The sequence below is a fragment of the Hibiscus syriacus genome, unplaced genomic scaffold, assembly GCF_006381635.1.
Source record: "Hibiscus syriacus cultivar Baekdansim isolate YM2019G1 unplaced genomic scaffold, ASM638163v2 tig00111408_pilon, whole genome shotgun sequence".
Classification (NCBI taxonomy): Eukaryota; Viridiplantae; Streptophyta; class Magnoliopsida; order Malvales; family Malvaceae; genus Hibiscus; species Hibiscus syriacus.
The window spans coordinates 504,919-526,630 of NW_024063085.1; the positions used below are offsets into that span (position 1 = coordinate 504,919).

The 21,712-nt window shown below is 33.3% G+C and overlaps 2 protein-coding genes across 2 annotated transcripts; one reads left to right on the forward strand and one right to left on the reverse strand.

Annotated features, from left to right (window-relative positions):
* The first annotated feature begins 9,715 nt into the window (after window positions 1-9,715).
* Window positions 9,716-13,315, forward strand: LOC120162791 (two-component response regulator-like APRR1). Its single transcript, XM_039172868.1, has 6 exons — window positions 9,716-9,974; window positions 10,525-10,686; window positions 10,801-10,934; window positions 11,207-11,374; window positions 11,865-11,949; window positions 12,346-13,315. The coding sequence occupies exons 1-6, from the start codon at window positions 9,818-9,820 to the stop codon at window positions 13,293-13,295; spliced, it is 1,656 nt and encodes a 551-aa protein (XP_039028799.1). The 5' UTR covers window positions 9,716-9,817; the 3' UTR covers window positions 13,296-13,315.
* Window positions 13,316-13,564: 249 nt separating this feature from the next.
* On the reverse strand, window positions 13,565-16,169 carry LOC120162763 (probable receptor-like protein kinase At5g61350). Its single transcript, XM_039172846.1, has one exon. It carries the CDS (start codon window positions 16,167-16,169, stop codon window positions 13,566-13,568), a length of 2,604 nt encoding a protein of 867 aa, XP_039028777.1. The 3' UTR covers window position 13,565.
* Between the last annotated feature and the right edge of the window lie 5,543 nt (window positions 16,170-21,712).

Below are 21,712 nucleotides of genomic sequence, written 5' to 3' on the forward strand. Positions count from 1 at the left end.
CGCCATTGAAGAAAAGGTGGGATCGGGAAGACACTGCTGCGAATGGAATCAACCGACGCTAGGATATCTTGTTTAGTGGATAAGTAAGTGGTGGATTCAGAATCCGACATGAACACCCGTCCATCATCCAGCTTTGTTTCCATGGAAGACCCACAATCGATAAGATATTATCAAACGGCTCATACGAAGCAGATGGTGATGAAGAAGGGCTGAAACAGCATAAGCATGGTTTGATGTGAGAAGGTAAAGGGAAATGAAGAGCAAAGAAAGGGAGGAGATACAATTATTTAGAGGCATTAATGATGGCCTCCTACGATGATCTCCTCCCATTGTTAATCTGAAAAACACTAACACGGAGGTGGCAAAGGTGGTGGTGGGGTGGTTTGGACATGCTAGTAGATGGTGTGGTGGGGAGTGGGTACAAATTTGTACGTAAGAAAAATCGTTAGTTTGTTGGGAGCACGTTGGGAGAGACGTGCAAAAGTGTAAGTTTAATGTTTTTTTCGATTGGTTCTGTTGTTTAGTTTAGTTGGGTTTAGGTTTCATCTTCGGTGAATTAACAAGAAGTAGTGCAAGATTAACAAATCCCGACCTAAATAGTTTAATTTTTTTGTTACAAAATAACTCATCTACGATTAGGGACGTTCGTATAATTTTCAAAGAAAAAAAAGATTTTCAATAGAAAATATATTAAATATATATATATATATATGATCATTTTAATTTTTCATGGACCAGTTCCGCCAGTTCATCCATGTCTACAACATTATGAATAATAACATTTTTTTGATAATTTTAAGAGTTAATTACATCATATATGTTTAAACTATAAATGTCATTTTAAATTAGTCATTAAATTTTATAATATTTAATTTCATCACTGTGACTCTCATTCTATTAATTAGTCCTTAAACTTTAAACAATCTAGTTTCATCCCTAAACTATGACCTTCTTTTTAAGTTAGTCCCGAGACTTTTGAATCTTCCAATTCCATCATCAAATTCATCCTAATATGTAATTAGTTGCAACCATAATTTAACCTAATTTTTTTCAAACATATATATATAACTCGGTCTAATGATTTTATTAACAAGAGACGTGATTAGTATATAGTATAGTTTGAGAAAAAATTGAAATGTTTAAAATTTGGGATCAATTTAGAATAAAGGCATAGTTTGAGGAATAAATTGAAATGTTAAAAGTTTGAGGACTAATTTAGAATTATAGTCATAGTTTAGGGATGAAATTGAAATATTAAAAGTTTAGGTACCAATTTAAAATGAGAGTAATACTTGGAGGACATGTGATGCAATTAGCTTTTATTTTGATCATTATTTTATAAAATTAATAATTATTTTATAATTATTTAAAAAATTTAATTTTAATAATATTTAAAAAATCCATTAATCAAAAATTATTTTTAATATAATTGAGTGATTTTTTAATCTATTTTATCTCATATTTTATTCACTTTTGAGCATAGTTGAAGGTGCTGCTCAAACAAATATACGAAATGAATTTGGATTGTAATATTTGATTTTTATTAAATTCAGATTATTAATTACATATTAAATTTTTGAATTATTCAGACCAGTCAAATATGAATTATTCAGACCATTCAAATAAAAAAGTTTTTATTTAATTTATATTAAATCTATAATTTATATCATAAATAATATCTAAAATTAAATAATTCAATCTAAACCGAAACATAGAAAATTGAAATATCGTTTTTTTTTTATAAATTGAGGTGAATACATGGTAATATATGTTCAAAGACTCTCAATAATTTGACAATGAACGCTCATCCTTGCATACGCTGCTCGAACTTGGTACCTTAAGAAATAACAACAAATCACTTAATCATTAAGATTGTTTGGTTCGTGCTGAAATATAATTTTTTTTTATAAATAGGGGTGAATCCAATAGTATTTGTTCAAGTCTCTCAACTTTCTCACATAACGTTCATACCCTGATATAATACTCAAACCCGATCTCAAGAAAACAATAATTCCCTTAATCGTTAAAGTCGTTGATTCGTACGAAATATCTATATTAATATGATTTATTCCCTAAATTAATCCAAACCAACACTTCCGGTATGTTATTGCTTCAGCAAACCGCAGCGCAATAAGTGTGAATAACGGTTCGACAGTTTTAGAGTTACATTGCCAACTGATTCAAAATTCGAGTTTATTAGTTGAGGGATTGAAAGTATAATAAGTAATTTAAGGGATAAAAGAGTTAATTCGCCAGTGTGTCCCCAAACTATCGTAGACTTCATATGGTCTTCATACTTCAAAGCATTTCAAATGAGTCCTTTAAATGTCAATATCGTTTTAATCAAATTCGTACGTCAATCTAACTACTTGTTTGTTTGACCTGTAAATGTCGGTTTAAATCTGTCATACAACTTATTCAAATGCATGAATCAAATTCTCATTATATTTACATATTACAAGTTTTATTTTAATCTAACATTTTAAGAATAGATTGTGTCATTAAAATTTGATAAAATTATTTTATTTTTTATTACAAAAAAATCAAATTATCATGCAATTGATAGTTGTTTTTTTAATAGTCGGTGATGATTACATGTAGTATCTATTTAATCAAAATTTTCTTAAAGTATTGACAATGACGACATCCTGCAAAGTAATTGCTCAAACTCAGAATCTCTAGAGAAAACAACATTCCTTTTTATATATATGTTTAAATGTTGATCTCATATCGTTCGACTTGAATTTAAATATTTAAACTATTGATATTTATTAACATGTATTCATTTTTTACCCTACACTAAATTTGAGTAACATAGAAGGGTTTATACTATTTTAATTGAATTCTCAAACTATTGATATCATTCAATTAGGTTGATATGTTACTCAAACTTAAGTGTAGGGGTAAAAAATAATACATGTCCAGGAGTATAAATGTTCAATATCAAATTGAATCAGGGAACAAATATTACTTATACTCACCTCAGATTAATAAAAAATGAATACATGTTTAATATAAACATCTGAATATATTTGACACAATTAATATAAGTATTTGAAAAATTGAAAAAATCGAAAAATCGAAACATTTATTATATTCATCGTTTGCTTCTATTCGTATAAGTAAGCATGACAACCCATGCCCTAACTCGACAATACCTGTATAAGATGGAATGGAGAGACCCATATGAATTTATATGGAACCTCACTACATTTAGGGGCGTAAAAAATTGATTTGATTGAAAAATTAATTGAAATCGATTTGAGTTTCAATAATTTGTGATTCGAAGTGACGATGATCTCTAAAAGCCCGAAGTTTAAGTAGGTATCGATGATTAAAATCCATGATTAAATTTTTTAAGTTCAATGATACACAATTACTCTATTATTTATATGAAATAGATAAATCTACTATTAATTTTGTGACACCCTAAATTTGATCGATACGAATAAATCTAACTTTGAGCATCACATTGATTATGGGGTGATCACGAACAAATAATTTTTTTTAATGATTAAGGAATGGACTGATAACCGATAGTTGATTTATTTATTTATAGTTAGGAAGTCAACTAATAGTTCCGCTTTATTATACGCATTCCTTCCCACTTAAACAACTATTCTTTTTAAGTTTGGAATCATTTATTATTAATGTTAGGGTAAATTACATATAATCATCTAACTATCATTTAAGTTCAGTTTAGTCACCCAACTATTATTATTCAACCCGAAATTACTTCATTTCCACTCAAACCTTCATATATCATCCCCTTTTCATTCTTAACTCTAGTATACATACTTAAATCAATCTATATTCATTTATTTCATCTTAAACCTCAAAATCCTATCTTCCATATGAGATTCAAAATCATACCAAATTTTCAATGTGTTCTAATTCCAATTCTAACACTCCAAATCTCTTAATTTAACCATGACAAGTCAAATTTAACTTCAAATTCTACTTATCAATTCCTTTCCAAAATTTCATATAAAACTCCAATCTTTAATCTCTCTTAACCTCTCCATCATTTGTTTTTAAGATGATTTAAGCTTTCCTTAAGCTTAGTTATCATCTAATAATCAAAACCCAACCTTAAAATCAACAATTCATTTACAAACAAAGAACTTACCTTTTGAAGCTAGCCCCACGTGAAGAAGAGAGGCAAGAAGAAGAAAGCTTCCAGATAGCTCTCTTCCCACGTGTATATAATTCCTTAAATGATCAAATGACCATTTTACCCTTTATTTCCTTTAACATTACAAAATAACCTTCATCATATGCATCTAATAATCATAGAGCTATTTCATTCTTCTATTTTAGTCATCAAATTATGAAACTTACAATTTGATCCTAACCCGGTATTGAGGATGTTACAAATCCCCTCCTTATAAGAAATTCGTCCTCGAATTTTCACTGCACATCTTAATAGGAACATATCTTCTAATGTTCTTGTTCTTCCCTGACTTATTCTTTCTTGTCATCATCAGAAACTTACTTTTCAATCCCTTAGTTTTTCGACTATCTTTTTCGTTTATACCTTCATCTTCTGTTGTTTATCATAAGCAATAACCAGTAATACCAATCCATTGTGTCTTTTCTTTCTCTCATTCGATTATGCATTTTTCCTTTGATCTTTCTAAAATTCCATATAATGTCACTCATCACGTTGACAATAACATTCATCTCATCACTCTATATCAAAACTGTCCTCTGTACTTCCATTTATCGTATCTGATTCTTTTAAATCAATCCCTTTCATTTCTTATACTTGTATTTCCTTCCTGAAGGTTCCATGCAAATACTTATCTCTGTTCTACATCATAGCTATCTGCTCAGAATATCAATTATATTCAAATTCATATCATAATCAATTAACTCACTTTATCTTTCCTCCAATCTTATAACTCTAGCACCTTTACTCTGACAGCTAGATAATACTTTGGTTCAGTCTAGGGCACAAGCCCTCTTATACCAATCATATACATTCTTTCCAATCTAAATTATCTTAACATTCGCTTACTCAACTTATCATTTCACTTCTATTCTCATACGTCCTGAAATTTCTTTTACTCAAACTCAACATTCTGACTCCGTGTCCTATAATCTGATCATCGATATACATATTCTCAAACTCTTCTTATCAATCCTCAGCTTTACTTAAATATACAAATTCTTACTTCCTTTTCCTTTACTATACCACATTACTATGATCCAAATATGCAACTGTATCCAGATCCATTACGGATTTGGTTCTCATATCCTGACAATATCTTATAATCTTATAATTCCAGTACATTCCCATCGCATTCTCGTTAGCTAACGCTAACTTTTCCGTCTTAACTGCAAACCCTTATCATATAAACGCTCTTGCTTATACACAATGTTATTCCTTCACTTTGAACTTATACTCTGACTTATACATCTTATACCTTGTCACTGATGCACTATCCTTAAGTTCTTCTATACGTACTCATCACGTCCTTAGATCTTTTAACATTCTTATGGTGACACCCGTTCACCATATTCTATCTTATCCACATAATACTCTATATCGTTTTTCCGATTTCAAACGATGAAAACTTTCTATCATTATTCAGATATGATTTCAGCTTTCTGAAATCAACTTTTGATCTTACTAGGCATTTCCTGAGGTGTACGCTCTTCATCCTGCTGGCCAGGGCAAGTGAATAGCTATCACAATCAGGAATATCACCTTTCACTTACTTTGAAATTATTACGATCGGATTTCTACTGTATTAAACTATTCTTATTCTATTAGCAACACAACATATCCTTACACAATCAGATCAGAAATTTTTCAATCTATGTTGGCATGTACACCTTTTATGACACTTTGGACTTCGGTTATGCCGAGAATCGGCTAAACCTTGGCTCTGATACCATTAAATGTAACACCCCAACCCGTATCCGACCCGGATACGAGTCCGAAGTGTCACATTGACTTTTTAAACATTCATTCGTATAAAATAGTGGGTAATTTAAAACTTTGATAACATTTAATTTATTTCAAAGCGTTTACAACATATCAGAGTTCATACCATTTATATCTTTAGACTACATGCCACTACACTCTGTAACAGTACATACATTTCTCTGACATTTGGTAAGGAAAACTGACCTGTCTTGCTCCGCATTACTCTTTACTCTTCTCGAAACCTACGCGTGAAACAATCACACGCTAAGTCGAAGACTTAGTGAGGCATAACGACTTAATGCACTTTAAAACATATATCGATACATGCAGTTCTTTTCTATCTGTTATAGCAATTCCATGCATTCTTCGTATCATATAAATCATATCAGATTAATTACATAAATACATACAGACACATAATTCATCATTAACATTTTATCATGTAATCACATACTTTTATTGTTAACCTTTTCAATCAAACACTATACACACACAACATCATATGGTTCACGTAACACATTTCAAACCACTTATAACCCCATCGTATACATATCACATTCAGTATGCTTGTTTAATCACTTTATTAGCCCATGTACACTAGTGAGAACTTAAGGTATGAGTACATTGAGTTGTGCACACATATGCTGTCACCACAGCTCGATCAATGTCCCGAAGGACCAGTCCATAGATTCCGAAGAACCTAGGTAATCAGTCCATATGTCCCGAAGGACATAGGTAAACAGTCCCATATATTCCGAAGAACATAGGTAAACAGTCCATATGTTCCGAAGAACATAGGTAAACAGTCCATATGTTCCGAAGAACATAGGTACCCTCGACCCTTGGCATGCCAACTATACCCCTAGCTCTCATATCACATAACATGGGCATTCATTTATAACAGTTCACATTACTTATTCATATTCTTTCTCTTATAACCACATATCTTTTCTTTTCAGTCACGTATCACATGTACGTGTAATCATTGATCTCATAACCACATGTTCCTTCTTTTCTGTCACATACTACATGTATGTGTAAACATATCTAATATCATATTTGCATGCAATCACATAGATCTTATCTCATAACATATACTTGTAGTCACATAGCTTCTTTTCATATTCCTCATAGGATCACATAGTTCATATCTTAACTTTGTTTTCTCATGTTCACATATATCATGTCATATGGCTCATATCTTTATCAGCAGTCACATAGTTCAGTTTCACATATGTTCATATATATACATTACAAGCACATACTTCTCATAACATTACATTCAAAAGCATGTTAACACATATAGCATGCATACAATTCATGTCATTCATATACGTAATCATATATTCATACATTCTAACAGAGGAAATAGACTTGTCGCAAGTCTTGTTTCCATTTAGCACCATAAACTAATTATATGCACTCACCTGGCCTCACTAGTCAATTCCATCTCTTATCTTTCCCTTGATCGATCTTACTTGCCAAACGTTCCGGAATTCTTTATGCGTAAATCTACATAAATGTACATTTCGAGGTAATCATTAGATACCTACACCTTGTAATTGAATACTAGCAACTTAAACGAACTTATTAAACCAATATTAACATTTTTCTTTAGGGGGAGACATTCTGGAATTCTGTCGTTTGAAGGGGTATCGGTTCCCCTTGAATGGGTACCGATTCCCCTTGCCCAGAAATCATATTTTCAACCCGAAAATTACTTCATTTCCACTCAAACCCTTCATATATCATCCCTTTTCATTCTTAACTCTAGTATACATACTTAAAACCAAGTCTATATTCATTTATTTCATCTTAAACCTCAAAATCCTATCTTCCATATGAGATTCAAAAATCATACCAATTTTCAATGTGTTCTAATTCCAATTCTAACACTCCAAATCTCTTAATTTAACCATTGACAAGTCAAATTTAACTTCAAATTCTACTTATCAATTCCTTTCCAAAATTTCATATAAAAACTCCAAATCTTTAATCTCTCTTAACCTCTCCATCATTTGTTTTTAAGATGATTTAAGCTTTCCTTAAGCTTAGTTATCATCTAATAATCAAAACCCAACCTTAAAATCAACAATTCATTTACAAACAAAGAACTTACCTTTTGAAGCTAGCCCCACGTGAAGAAGAGAAGCAAGAAGAAAAAGCTTCCAGATAGCTCTCTTCCCACGTGTATATTTCCTTAAATGATCAAATGACCATTTTACCCTTTATTTCCTTTAACAATTACAAAATAACCTTCATCATATGCATCTAATAATCATAGAGCTATTTCATTCTTCTATTTTAGTCATCAAATTATGAAACTTTACAATTTGATCACTAACCCGGTATTGAGGATGTTACATATTGACCAAGACCAAATTTCGAATACTGACTAGTACTCACAATTTTTTCTGTTGGCTCATCATCGTCTAACTGGTCAATACGAAAACCGGAATTTGGTGCTGAAAGTTGATTGGGATTTGGATTAGAGAAAGGTTGTGGGTTTTGAGAAAAACTTAGTTGATTACTACCCGCTATACTACTTCTAGGTTCAACAACATACAATGTAACATCATCTTGTGAAACACTAATGTAAGCAATGAATCGTTCAACATCTTCATTGTCGGTTAACAAATAAACTTTACCATTTCTCTGATAAGATAGCCTAAATCCACTTAGGGGCTCTAAATTCAATTTATTTGAAACACGTAGCATTAGAGTTTCATAAGTTAACTTTTGTAAAGACAATTTTAGTTGAAGATTCATGGGTAAAGGCATATATTGTAAAACACCATGAACATTATCCCATGACCCTCCAAAACACAAATCTATCCAAACATGATCAACATTAGATGATTTCATGGTTGTAAATTAATTTACTAAACAGACGAGCTGCGAAACTAAAACCTGTTGCCGGATTGGGAAGGATGTCGTTGGATATAGGAACGGATGTCGCCGGAGAGAGTGATAGATGGAGATGGAATGAGTTGCGATTTAGGGATTTAGTTTATGATTTGCTGCTGTTGCGTAGTTATATACCCAAAATTTCAGTGTTGTGATTTACAGATTCTCGTTGCGATTTACGGATTATCGTTGCGATTTACAGATTCTCGTTGCGATTTACGGATACGCATTGCGATTTACGGATACGCGTTGCGATTTACGGATACACGTTGCGATTTACGGATACGCGTTGCGATTTATGTGTTCGCGTTGCGATTTTCATATTCGCGTTGCGATTCTGTAAAATCGCAATGCGAATTTGTACTATCGCATTGCGATTTTCAAGAATCGCGTTGCGATTTTGGAAACTGATTTGCGATTCTGGGGATCGCGTTGCGATTTTTATTTCGCGTTGCGATTTTGTTGGTCATTTTGGCAAATCCAAAAAAAGTTGGTTAAAATCGTATATTATAAGGCATTTTTGATTACTGAGGCGATTTTCTCTTATCAGAATTCAGAATGAGGTAATCTCCACTTTGGTCGTTTTGTTTACGGGTTCCTTGTGGAGCTGAAATCTGGGCCGTTCATGGTTCATCCAACCATACATCCTCGATTGGGTCCACTTGTGCATTTCTGTGCCATTTATGGAAAGTCTAATTCATTTTTTAAACCAAATGGAAAAAGACATGATAACTTTGATGAAGAATCAAGCTCGGTCCTTTATTAGGCGGTGTGTACGGACGGGGAGAGTAGGTTCAGGATGGTTAGAAACCCTGATCCCAATTTTGTATCTTGTTTAGATTGTTGGGAAAGATGAATACTTTTATGGGCTTCCTTTAGTATCCTCCTTTTGATTTATAAAAAAAGAGAGCATTTTTTAAGATAGTTTTTAGAAGCAAGGTTTTATCTTTGCTTTTTGGAGTGTGGGGGAGGAATATGGAGACCAAAGAGCTGAATTTTAATAAAGATTGTAAAGCAGGAGTAGGAGGAGGTGGGTTTACAGATAGGAGCAAAGTGAGGATTTTGCTATGTGATAATGATACCAAGAGTTGTGAAGAAGTTTTTTCACTACTTGTGAGATGTTCTTACCAGGGTATGCTTCTCTTTCTGTTAATTTTTCTTTTTCATTCTTCTATTACTGAGAGTTATATTATGAATTCTATGTAATTCAATTAGTTATCATCCTTTTTCAATTCTCTTTGCTGTTTAGACTTTCCCCTCCGCCAGGGATGGACCGAAGCCGCCCTGAAAATTTAAAATTTTCATACATTTTAGATATTTTCTTTGTATCTTCTATTGATAATTCATTTTCGACCACCTAGAATTTTATAAGTTGACCCCTGACTTAAAATGCTGCGATCCTCCCTTACCTCCACCATCAGGGCTTATGTGTGTTTCAATATGTATAACATAGTGATGGTTGACCTTTTGAATTGAGAGTTGTATTACATTTTAGAGTATGTTCATTGTGCCACTTATTTAGGCTGCTTCTACTTTTTGTAGGAACTCAACATTTTGTATTACTTCTATCATTATATGTTCCAATTAGGAGAGTGTCCTATAGTTTCATGACCGATGACTCTTTCCATATACTTCTAGAAGAGATATCAGCTTCATGATTTTGTGTTACATTTTATTCACAGTGACTTCAGTGAGCTCCGCTAGACGAGTTATTGATGCACTGAATGCCGAGGGAGCTGAAATTGATATCATACTCGCAGAAGTTGACCTCCCGATGTCAAAAGGAATGAAGTTGTTGAAGTATATTATGCGGAATAAGGAACTGCGTCGGATTCCTGTTATTAGTGAGTTTTCCTTTAACCTTCTTTTCTTTGGCTGTCTGATTTTTTTTATTGCGATTTTTCCTTTTTGGTGTTTGTGGTCTGATTATTATATTTTTCTTTCCTTTCAATGATAAGTGATGTCGGCCCGGGATGAGGTCTCTATTGTTGTTAAGTGTTTGAGGCTTGGTGCTGCTGATTATCTTGTCAAGCCTTTACGAACCAATGAATTGTTGAACTTGTGGACACATATGTGGAGAAGGCGGCGTGAGGTTTGTTTTTTTAGCAGTTTTCCTTTTATCGGTTACTTTCAGATGTACTTTTTGTAGGGTTTTCCCCCCTCTGTCTGTCTTTGATTTCCTCCCTACTGTAAAAACAGTTCCATTGCGGTTTATACTTGTAAGAGTATAATTAGGGTAAAAAATTAGATAGAAAGAACCGAGAAACCCATTAACCGACATTCCTTTGAGAGTTGATATGTATGCATGAATGGATGTTTAATGAGAACTACCTGTGATATTAAGTTTGTTTCTTTCTCTGGCAGCTTGGTCTGGCAGAAAGGAACATCTTGAACTATGACTTTGATCTGGTGGCATCAGACCCTGGTGATGCTAATACAAACAGTACTACTTTGTTCTCGGATGACACAGCGGACAAGTCCCGGAAGGCCACCAATCCAGAGATGCGAGCTCCAATCCATCTGGAAGACGAAGTGAGTATTGAACTCAGATAACCAAATACGTATTTGTGTACATTTAAAATTAGGGGAAAACCATGTTCGAATGTGGATAATGAGATCATTAACTTTTACTTTATGAAATGACTCCTGGTCATAATATATGCGATTTAAGTGTATTTATCTATTGTTATTGTCTTCCTGTTTATATGGTTGAAGTTGATCTGTGTTGCTTCCTGTGATGAGATTTTATAGTAGGTATTTATAGACTCCTGAACAGGAATCTGTTATCTGCGGAACCAATTATCCAGTTAGTTTGCAGCCATTGTGATGTTGTATAGGATAGGTTATAAATATGCACTTTAGGCATGTTACGAAAGTTGTCTATGAATGAGAATAATCTGCAGCTGTGGATGCATGCTGTAATTTCATGATCTTTACTTGGTTTTATGAATATATGGAAAATCAATGGCGTAAAGAGTGAAATTTATGGTTGTGTTCATATATGTGTTTTTTTTTCTTTCAGTTCGCTGCTGCTACTGTGCAGCCTCCTCAGAATGATTCAGTTGAATGTCGTCCTCGTGTTCCAGGAATAAGTGACCGGAGAACAGGTGGACTGCTCTTATACTGTTCCTTGCCTAGAAAATATTGGATATCATATTTGAGATTATTTTCTATTAATGCATGGGATATTTTAAGGAATAGAGTGATATAATTTTGCCTTCTATTTTCGGATTCTTTGGAAAACATTAGTCTTCAGTATAATGTTTCATTTTTTATTGCATGGGATATTGCTTTGTTGTACTATTAAACGAGTCAGACGATGTTTCAAAATCAGTTATCTTTTCTTCATCTATTATTCATTATAATGCAAGCATTAGTTATCATGCGATAACACTGGAATACCGAGAAACCATGGCTGTGATTCTTTTTCTGGTTTCCGAACTTTTGCATTAACTGATTCTCTTATTCAGTACATGTCCTAATGTTGGTGATATTTTGAGCAGGGCAACTTGCATGTGGTCCAAAGAAGAGTGAACTAAAGATTGGCGAGTCATCTGCCTTTTTTGCTTACGTAAAATCACCAACGGTAAAAAGCAGCGCTCAAGCGTCGACCCCTAATGACGAAAATGCTGCCCAAATTAAGATCCTTGAAGAGAATCTTCCGCAATACGGTCAACAAGTGGTTAATGATACCCAAGTACATGAGAACGGTGAAGCGTGGGAAAACTGTTCTCAAGGCGACGACTTTCCAAGCAGCAGTAGTGTACCGGATTCACTTTCGTTAGAAAGGTCTTCTGCTCCTGCGTCGATGGAGTTCTCACAACATAAGAATTTTGGGGAAGACAAGTTCCTTCAGGAACTTGTGCCGCCAAGAAACAAACCTCGACATGATGTATCTGGTTTACCAACACAAAGTGCATTTTCATACTATATGTCGGGAGCTATGAATCAAGTTATGATGCCGCCATCGGCCATGTTGTTTCAGAACAACCTCCTTGAACTCCAAAACCATGCTAGTTCCGGTGTGGTACCTCAATATAATCACCTTCAACATTGTCATTCCCATTCGCATGTTAGTGGTATGGCATCGTTTCCGTACTACCCTGTTAACATGTGCATGCAACCTGGTCCAATGCTGACAGGTCATTCATGGCCATCTGTTGGAAATTCATCTCCCGGTGAAGTGAAACCAAGTAAGGTTGACAGAAGAGAGGCAGCATTAATCAAATTTCGGCAGAAAAGGAAAGAGCGCTGTTTCGATAAGAAGATTCGATACGTAAACAGAAAAAAGCTAGCCGAAAGGAGGCCGCGCTTGAGGGGACAGTTTGTGAGGAAACCAAATGGTGTAACTGTTGATCTTAACGGCGAACCTTCTTGTGTCGATTACTATGACGAGAAAGAAGACTATAAGCAGGTATCGAGGGATTCTTCTCCTGAAGACGATACTCAATGAAACGAAGAATGTAACCCTATGGTACTTTTATCAATGAAACGAAAAGCATTGGTTGCCATGAAATTTCTTTATAGTAGACTAGACTTGTAAATATATGTAAACTCTGTAAGACAGTCGAAAATTCTATCTTAATTATTTAACAATTTTCATGAAATTACAGAAACATAAGCAGTACAGTGTTTTTTTCATTAACCATGAAACAAGGCTGTAACATTTTACAAAGCAATACAGGTGAATGAGCGCACAAAAAGGAAGAAGAAACCCCATGATTTACCTTGCTTGGATATTTCCCACATTTGGAAAATTCAAGTGAGAGGCAACATTCACCTCAGAATCATCATCAATTCCAGAAAGAAGGTTGGCAATGGCGTCGGGATCTATACCTCGTTTTCTTTCTAATGATTCATCAATCTTTGAAGAAGCTTCTTGAAGTTGCAATGAAGATTCCAAGTTCCACAACACATCCCCCATGCTTGGCCTGTCAGCTCCATATTCAGCCAAGCATTTCTCTGCAGCTTCTGCAAACTTTTTCAATGATTCTTCATTGATACTCCCTGTAATCTTGGGGTCCACGATGTTCTCAATCATCCCTTTTCTATGCCACTGCATTGCCCATTCGGCTAAACTAACTTGGTCCCTCGGAAGCCCGGGGCATATCACTGGCCTTGCCGATAAAACCTCGAAAAGCACCACACCAAACGAGTAAACGTCTGATTTATCTGTTAGTTGTTGTCTTCTGAAGTATTCTGGATCGAGGTACCCGAAGCTACCCTTCACTGCAGTGCTGACATAGCCTTGCTCCATTGCAGCAGCTTTTGAGAGCCCGAAATCAGATACTTTGGCTACAAAGTTATCATCTAGAAGAATATTTGTTGTCTTTACGTCGCGGTGGATGATCCCTTGTGCTGCACCGGTGTGGAGATAATGCAATCCTCGCGCTGCACCAATGCAGATATCGAGCCTTTGTTTCCAGGACAGAGTCGGTTTGTCATTCGAACCATAGAGATGGTCGCGGAACGGACCATTGGCCATGTACTCGTAAACCAGGATCATCTCCGATTCCTCGTCACAAAATCCTATAAGTGACACGAGATGGCGATGCCTAAGCTTTGAAAGCATTTGTATTTCGGTATTGAATTCGTCTATGCCTTGTTCGGATCCCTGGTTTCCTCGTTTTATTGCGACCTTGGTTCCGTCTTCTAGGGTCCCAAGGAACACTTTCCCGAACCCACCGACACCAACCACCGTCTTTTCATCAAAATTATGTGTCGCGGTTCGTAGCTCAGCTAAAGTGAAGGACCTGCCAAGACCCTGAGTAGAGTACAAACTTGAGTGTCCACTCTTACTTTTCCTTGAGCCAAACATGCTCGTTTTCCGGGATATGCTCAAGAAATTCGAACTGCCTCCATGGACCGGTAAAAGCCACGACGAGAAGCTCTTCTGTTTTTGCCAATTGCAAGGCCGTTTTCTCCACCGGATACAAACAATTCCGAGGAAGAACATGGCGAAGAAGGCCATACAGAGCCCTGAAATTGCAACCACTTTGAGTTTCATAGGTTTCCCCTTGTATGAACCATCAACAGCATACAAACCATCCAAACTACCAGCAAAGTTGCTCAGCTTCATGATCTCCAAGCCATTGAGGATTGCATCAGGTAGGCCACCATTCGAGGATGGACCGACTTGAACCAGGATAGAATTGTTCGTGATGACCGACGCATTGAGCACGAAATCCATGTAATACGGAGTGGCCAAGCCACCAGCTGCTGCAGTGAGATCGAGACTCGAAACCACCATAAAGCTGTTTATATACACATTGAAGTACAAGTCATTGGGGGACTTGCTTACAATGTCGCAAAAGTGCATCCTTATGAGATACGAGTATCCTGCATCGACTTTCACTGTCCAAGTGAGATTGAAATTCGGCTCCATCGTCTGAGCATACGCCTCGGGTGTCATCCTTTTCGCGGTTTCGTAAACTAAATCAGGAGCAATGAACCGAGTAATCCGTTTATCAAGCCTGATATAAGAAACTTTCACAGCTTGAGCTCCTTGTGGAAACACATTGTATGGCTCATCAGGCAGCCATGTCCTCGCCAATGTATCGTTTTTTGGACTCAACGTTGGTCCTCCCATATTCAACCGATACGAAACTTCCAAAACATAATTCCACAAGCCATTCACAGTGCCACCTTGCGGAACCATCAGTGCAGAATCAGAGAAAACTTCATCGGGAACAGCCGCGATCTCGATGGCGTTAACAAACGCGCATGAACCCTTTTTCGGCTCGAAAACGAGGGAGAAATGTTGTGTAGCGTTAACGAGATACTCCTTGAAAGCCACCTTAGAATCATCACCTACAGAGAAATCATGTAAAAGGACGAACTTCTGGGTATGGACAGTGAAAACCGCGGTTTTAAGATCGTAGAGAGGGTGATGAAGAGGGTAAAAGTAAAGACGAACCCAATGTTTGCCTGGTTTCGAGATGGAAAACGTATATTTTGAGACACCATTGAAAACCCTCGCGGTTTTGTATAAATCCGCCATTGAAGAAAAGGTGGGATCGGGGAAGACACTGCTGCGAATGGAATCAACCGACGCTAGGATATCTTGTTTAGTGGATAAGTAAGTGGTGGATTCAGAATCCGACATGAACACCCGTCCATCATCCAGCTTTGTTTCCATGGAAGACCCACAATCGATAAGATAATTATCAAACGGCTCATACGAAGCAGATGGTGATGAAGAAGGGGCTGAAACAGCATAAGCATGGTTTGATGTGAGAAGGTAAAGGGAAATGAAGAGCAAAGAAAGGGAGGAGATACAATTATTTAGAGGCATTAATGATGGCCTCCTACGATGATCTCCTCCCATTGTTAATCTGAAAAACACTAACACGGAGGTGGCAAAGGTGGTGGTGGGGGTGGTTTGGACATGCTAGTAGATGGTGGTGGTGGGGAGTGGGTGCAAATTTGTACGTAAGAAAAATCGTTAGTTTGTTGGGAGCACGTTGGGAAGAGACGTGCAAAAGTGTAAGGTTTAATGTTTTTAAGTTCGATTGGTTCTGTTGTTTAGTTTTAGTTGGGTTTAGGTTTCATCTTCGGTGAATTAAACAAGAAGTAGTGCAAGATTAACAAATCCCGACCTAAATAGTTTAATTTTTATTGTTACAAAATAACTCCTCTACGATTAGGGACGTTCGTATAATTTTCAAAGAAAAAAAAGATTTTCAATAGAAAATATAAAATAATATATATATATATATATATATATATGATCATTTTAATTTTAATGGACCAGTTCCGCCAGTTCATCCATGTCTACAACATTATGAATAATAACATTTTTTTGATAATTTTAAGAGTTAATTACATCATATGTTTCTAAACTATAAATGTCATTTTAAATTAGTCATTAAATTTTATAATATTTTAATTTCATCACTGTGACTCTCATTCTAAATTAGTCCTTAAACTTTTAAACAATCTAGTTTCATCCCTAAACTATGACCTTCTTTTAAGTTGGTCCCCAGACTTTTGAATCTTCCAATTCCATCATCAAATTCATCCTAATATGTAATTAGTTGCAACCATAATTTAACCTAATTTTTTTCAAACATATAATAATATAACTCGGTCTAATGATTTTATTAACGAGAGACGTGATTAGTATATATGTATAGTTTGAGAAAAAATTGAAATGTTTAAAAATTTTGGGGATCAATTTAGAATAAAGGCATAGTTTGAGGAATAAATTGAAATGTTAAAAAGTTTGAGGACTAATTTAGAATTATAGTCATAGTTTAGGGATGAAATTGAAATATTTAAAAGTTTAGGTACCAATTTAAAATGAGAGTAATACTTGGAGGACATGTGATGCAATTAGCTTTTATTTTGATGATTATTTTATAAAATTAATAATTATTTTATAATTATTTAAAAAATTTAATTTTAATAATATTTAAAAAATCCATTAATCAAAAAATTATTTTTAATATAATTGAGTGATTTTTAATCTATTTTATCTCATATTTTATTCACTTTTGAGCATAGTTGAAGGTGCTGCTCAAACAAATATACGAAATGAATTTGGATTGTAATATTTATTTTTATTAAATTCAGATTATTAATTTACATATTAAATTTTTTGAATTATTCAGACCAGTCAAATATGAATTATTCAGACCATTCAAATAAAAAGTTTTTATTTAATTTATATTAAATCTATAATTTTATATCATAAAAATAATATCTAAAATTAAATAATTCAATCTAAACCGAAACATAGAAAATTGAAATATCGTTTTTTTTTTATAAATTTGAGGTGAATACATGGTAATATATGTTCAAAGACTCTCAATAATTTGACAATGAACGCTCATATCCTTGCATACGCTGCTCGAACTTGGTACCTTAAGAAATAACAACAAATCACTTAATCATTAAGATTGTTTGGTTCGTGCTGAAATATAATTTTTTTTTATAAATATGGGGTGAATCCAATGTAGTATTTGTTCAAAGTCTCTCAACTTTCTCACAATAAACATTCATACCCTGCATATATAATACTCAAATCCGAGATCTCAAGAAATAACAATAATTCCCTTAATCGTTAAAGTCGTTGATTCGTACGAAATATCTATATTAAATATGATTTATTCCCTAAATTAATCCAAACCCAACACTTCCGGTATGTTATTGCTTCAGCAAAACCGCAGCGCAACAAGTGTGAATAACGGTTCGACAGTTTTAGAGTTACATTGCCAACTGATTCAAAATTCGAGTTTATTAGTTGAGGGATTGAAAGTATAATAAGTAATTTAAGGGATAAAAGAGTTAATTTCGCCAGTTGTCCCCAAACTATGCGTAGACTTCATATTGGTCTTCATACTTCAAAGCATTTCAAATGAGTCCTTTAAATGTCAATATCGTTTTAATCAAATTCGTACGTCAATCTAACTACTTGTTTGTTTGACCTGTAAATGTCGGTTTAAATCTGTCATACAACTTATTCAAATGCATGAATCAAATTCTCAATTAATATTTACATATTACAAGTTTTATTTTAATCTAACATGTTAAAGAATAGATTGTGTCATTAAAATTTGATAAAATTATTTTATTTTTTATTACAAAAAATCAAATTATCATGCAATTGATAGTTGTTTTTTTAATAGTCGGTGATGATTACAAGGTAGTATCTATTTAATCAAAATTTTCTTAAAGTATTGACAATGACGCACATCCTGCAAACGTAATTGCTCAAACTCAGAATCTCTAGAGAAAACAACATTCTTTTTATAATATATGTTTTAAATATGTTGATCTCATATCGTTCGACTCGAATTTAAAATATTTAAACTATTGATATTTATATTAAACATGTATTCATTTTTTACCCCTACACTTAAATTTGAGTAACATAGAAGGGTTTATAACTTATTTTAATTGAATTCTCAAACTATTGATATCATTTCAATTAGGTTGATATGTTACTCAAACTTAAGTGTAGGGGTAAAAAATTAATACATGTGCCAGGAGTATAAATGTTCAATATCAAATTGAATCAGGAATAAATATTACTTTATACTCACATCAGATTAATAAAAAAATGAATACATGTTTAATATAAACATCTGAATAAATATTGGACACAATTAATATAAGTATTTGAAAAATTGAAAAATCGAAAAATCGAAACATTTATTATATTCATCGTTTTGCTTCTATTCGTATAAGTAAGCATGACAACCCATGCCCTAACTCGACACTACCTGTATAAGATGGAATGGAGAGACCCATATGAATTTATATGGAACCTCACTACATTTAGGGGCGTAAAAAATTGATTTGATTGAAAAGTTAATTGAAATCGATTTGAGTTTCAATAATTTGTGATTCGAAGTGATGATGATCTCTAAAAGCCCGAAGTTTAAGTAGGTATCGATGATTAAAATCCATGATTAAATTTTTTTAAGTTCAATGATACACAATTACTCTATTATATTATATGAAATAGATAAATCTACTATTAATTTTGTGACACCCTAAATTTGATCGATACGAATAAATCTAACTTTGAAGCATCACATTGATTATTGGGGTGATCACGACAAATAATTTTTTTTAATGATTAAGGAATGGACTTGATAACCGATAGTTGATTTATTTATTTTAGTTAGGAAGTCAACTAATAGTTCCGCTTTATTATACGCATTCCTTCCCACTTAAACAACTATTCTTTTTAAGTTTGGAATCATTTATTATTAATGTTAGGGTAAATTACATATTAAATCATCTAACTATCATTTAAGTTCAGTTTAGTCACCCAACTATTATTATTTTTAAATTATACTTAACGCTAAATTTTGCTTCCATTTTGGTCACCTATCATAAAAAAAAAAGAATCGTTGACATGATGATTTTTTTAATTTTCTTTTCATGATGGCCCATCAGCATCACCGTTAATTTATTAATGTCGAGTGATCAAAACAGAACCTTAATGTATCATTAGGTATGATTTAAAAAAAATAATAGTTGAATGACAAACGAAACCAAATGATAGTTTGGTGACTAAATATGTAACTTACCCTTATTGTTATTAAGATGAGGATATGGATCGTCCCCTAACAAACCAACCGATGGTCAAAACGACAGCGCACCAACCGAACAAGCAAATACCTCATGAGCTTGGGACCTAACCCATCTCAACCTTCGTTATCTTAATTTCATTAGAATTAATATTAATATTAATTATGAAAATGGAAGAAATATTAAGAATTTAAAGGTTGATTGAGGAAATTGGGAGCACATGAAAAGAATGGAATATCTTGTGATTGAAGAACCATTAAACTTAGTGTAAATAGGAAGTAGACTTGCATTAATACCTTTAATTATGACTTTGTATTCTTCATTTTAGTTAAGCAAACTCATCTTTTGCTTCACCAAGCAAACTCCAAACCAAACCATATATCCATAAAAAGATTTTCTTGTTTCATAATGTGTTTACCTTGGTTCCCCCCCCCCCCGCAAAATTATAAATAAGTTTAGGTTAATTGCATTATATGTTCTTAAATTATATCCTTTATTTTAAGTTAGTTTAAACTTTCAAATGTTTTAATTTCATCTTTAAACTCTGATTCTCATTCTAAATTGATATTTGAACTTTTAAACATTCCAAATTCACCCCCAAACTATGACGTTCATTATATACTGATACCGAAACTTTTTAATGTTCTATTTTCATCCCCAAATTGTTGAATAATTTTAGGAACATTATTGAAATGTTCAAAAGTTTAAGAACCAATTATAATGAGGGTCATAGTTTGAGAATGAATTTAGAATGTTCAAAAGCTTGGAGATCAATTTAGAATGAAAATCATAAGAGTGAAAATGAAATATTTTTAAAAAAAAAGTAATTTAGAATGAGGCTCATAATTTGAAGATGTATGATGCAATTCATTCATAATTTTTCAAGAGTTGTATAATTCATAGTTGCTTATATATATATATATATATATATATATATATGTATATAAATATATCCATATATCAAGTAATTTGTCTTTCGTTTAATTCAGTAAAGATATAGATATAGGTAGGGAAAGGCATGGCTCGGGTTTCCGGCGAACCTGTCCAAACTTAAAAAATTTATACCTTCCACCTGAAACTCGACCAGACCGAGTTTAGGGTAATTTCACCCGACCTTTGAGATAAAACGCTACTCCAATATAAAATTATTAATTCTATTCAATAAAATAGGGACTTAATTGAAAATAAATAATATAAAGAGGGATATTATTGTAATTATCCATAAATATATAAGGTATAATTATATTATTTTTTAGGTTGGGTTGAGTCGGGTTGTGTTGGGTATTCGTCGTAAAATCTAACCTGACCCAATCCGAACTCGATTTTTTTAAAAAAAAATACCTTATCCAATCGAATCGAATCGAATCAGAACATGTCGGATTCATGTCCTATGTCTATCCCTAGATATAAGTAAGATTTATTAATATGTGAATTGATCTAAATATAATTGAGATAATTTAATGTATTATTTAAATTTAACTGTAAAAAATATAAATATTATTATGATAGTATTAGGATTTATTTACGTAAATAAATTTTTTTAGTTTTATACAGATTTAGAACCATATGAATGAAAATAAATAGTTACGATTAATTCTTTATTTTTTTTTAGTGAATATCTTCTTAATTACTTATGTAAATCTCATTATCTATTTCTACTTAACAGTACTAAATATGTGTAAATTTTTTAAATTTTTATACTATAAAATTGGATTTTATCCATAAAATTATACTCTTAATATTTTAAATAGGAAATTAGAATTACAGTTGTTGCCCAATCTTTTCATTTCCAAGGAAAAACTTGAATATAAGGGGCATTGTTTGCAT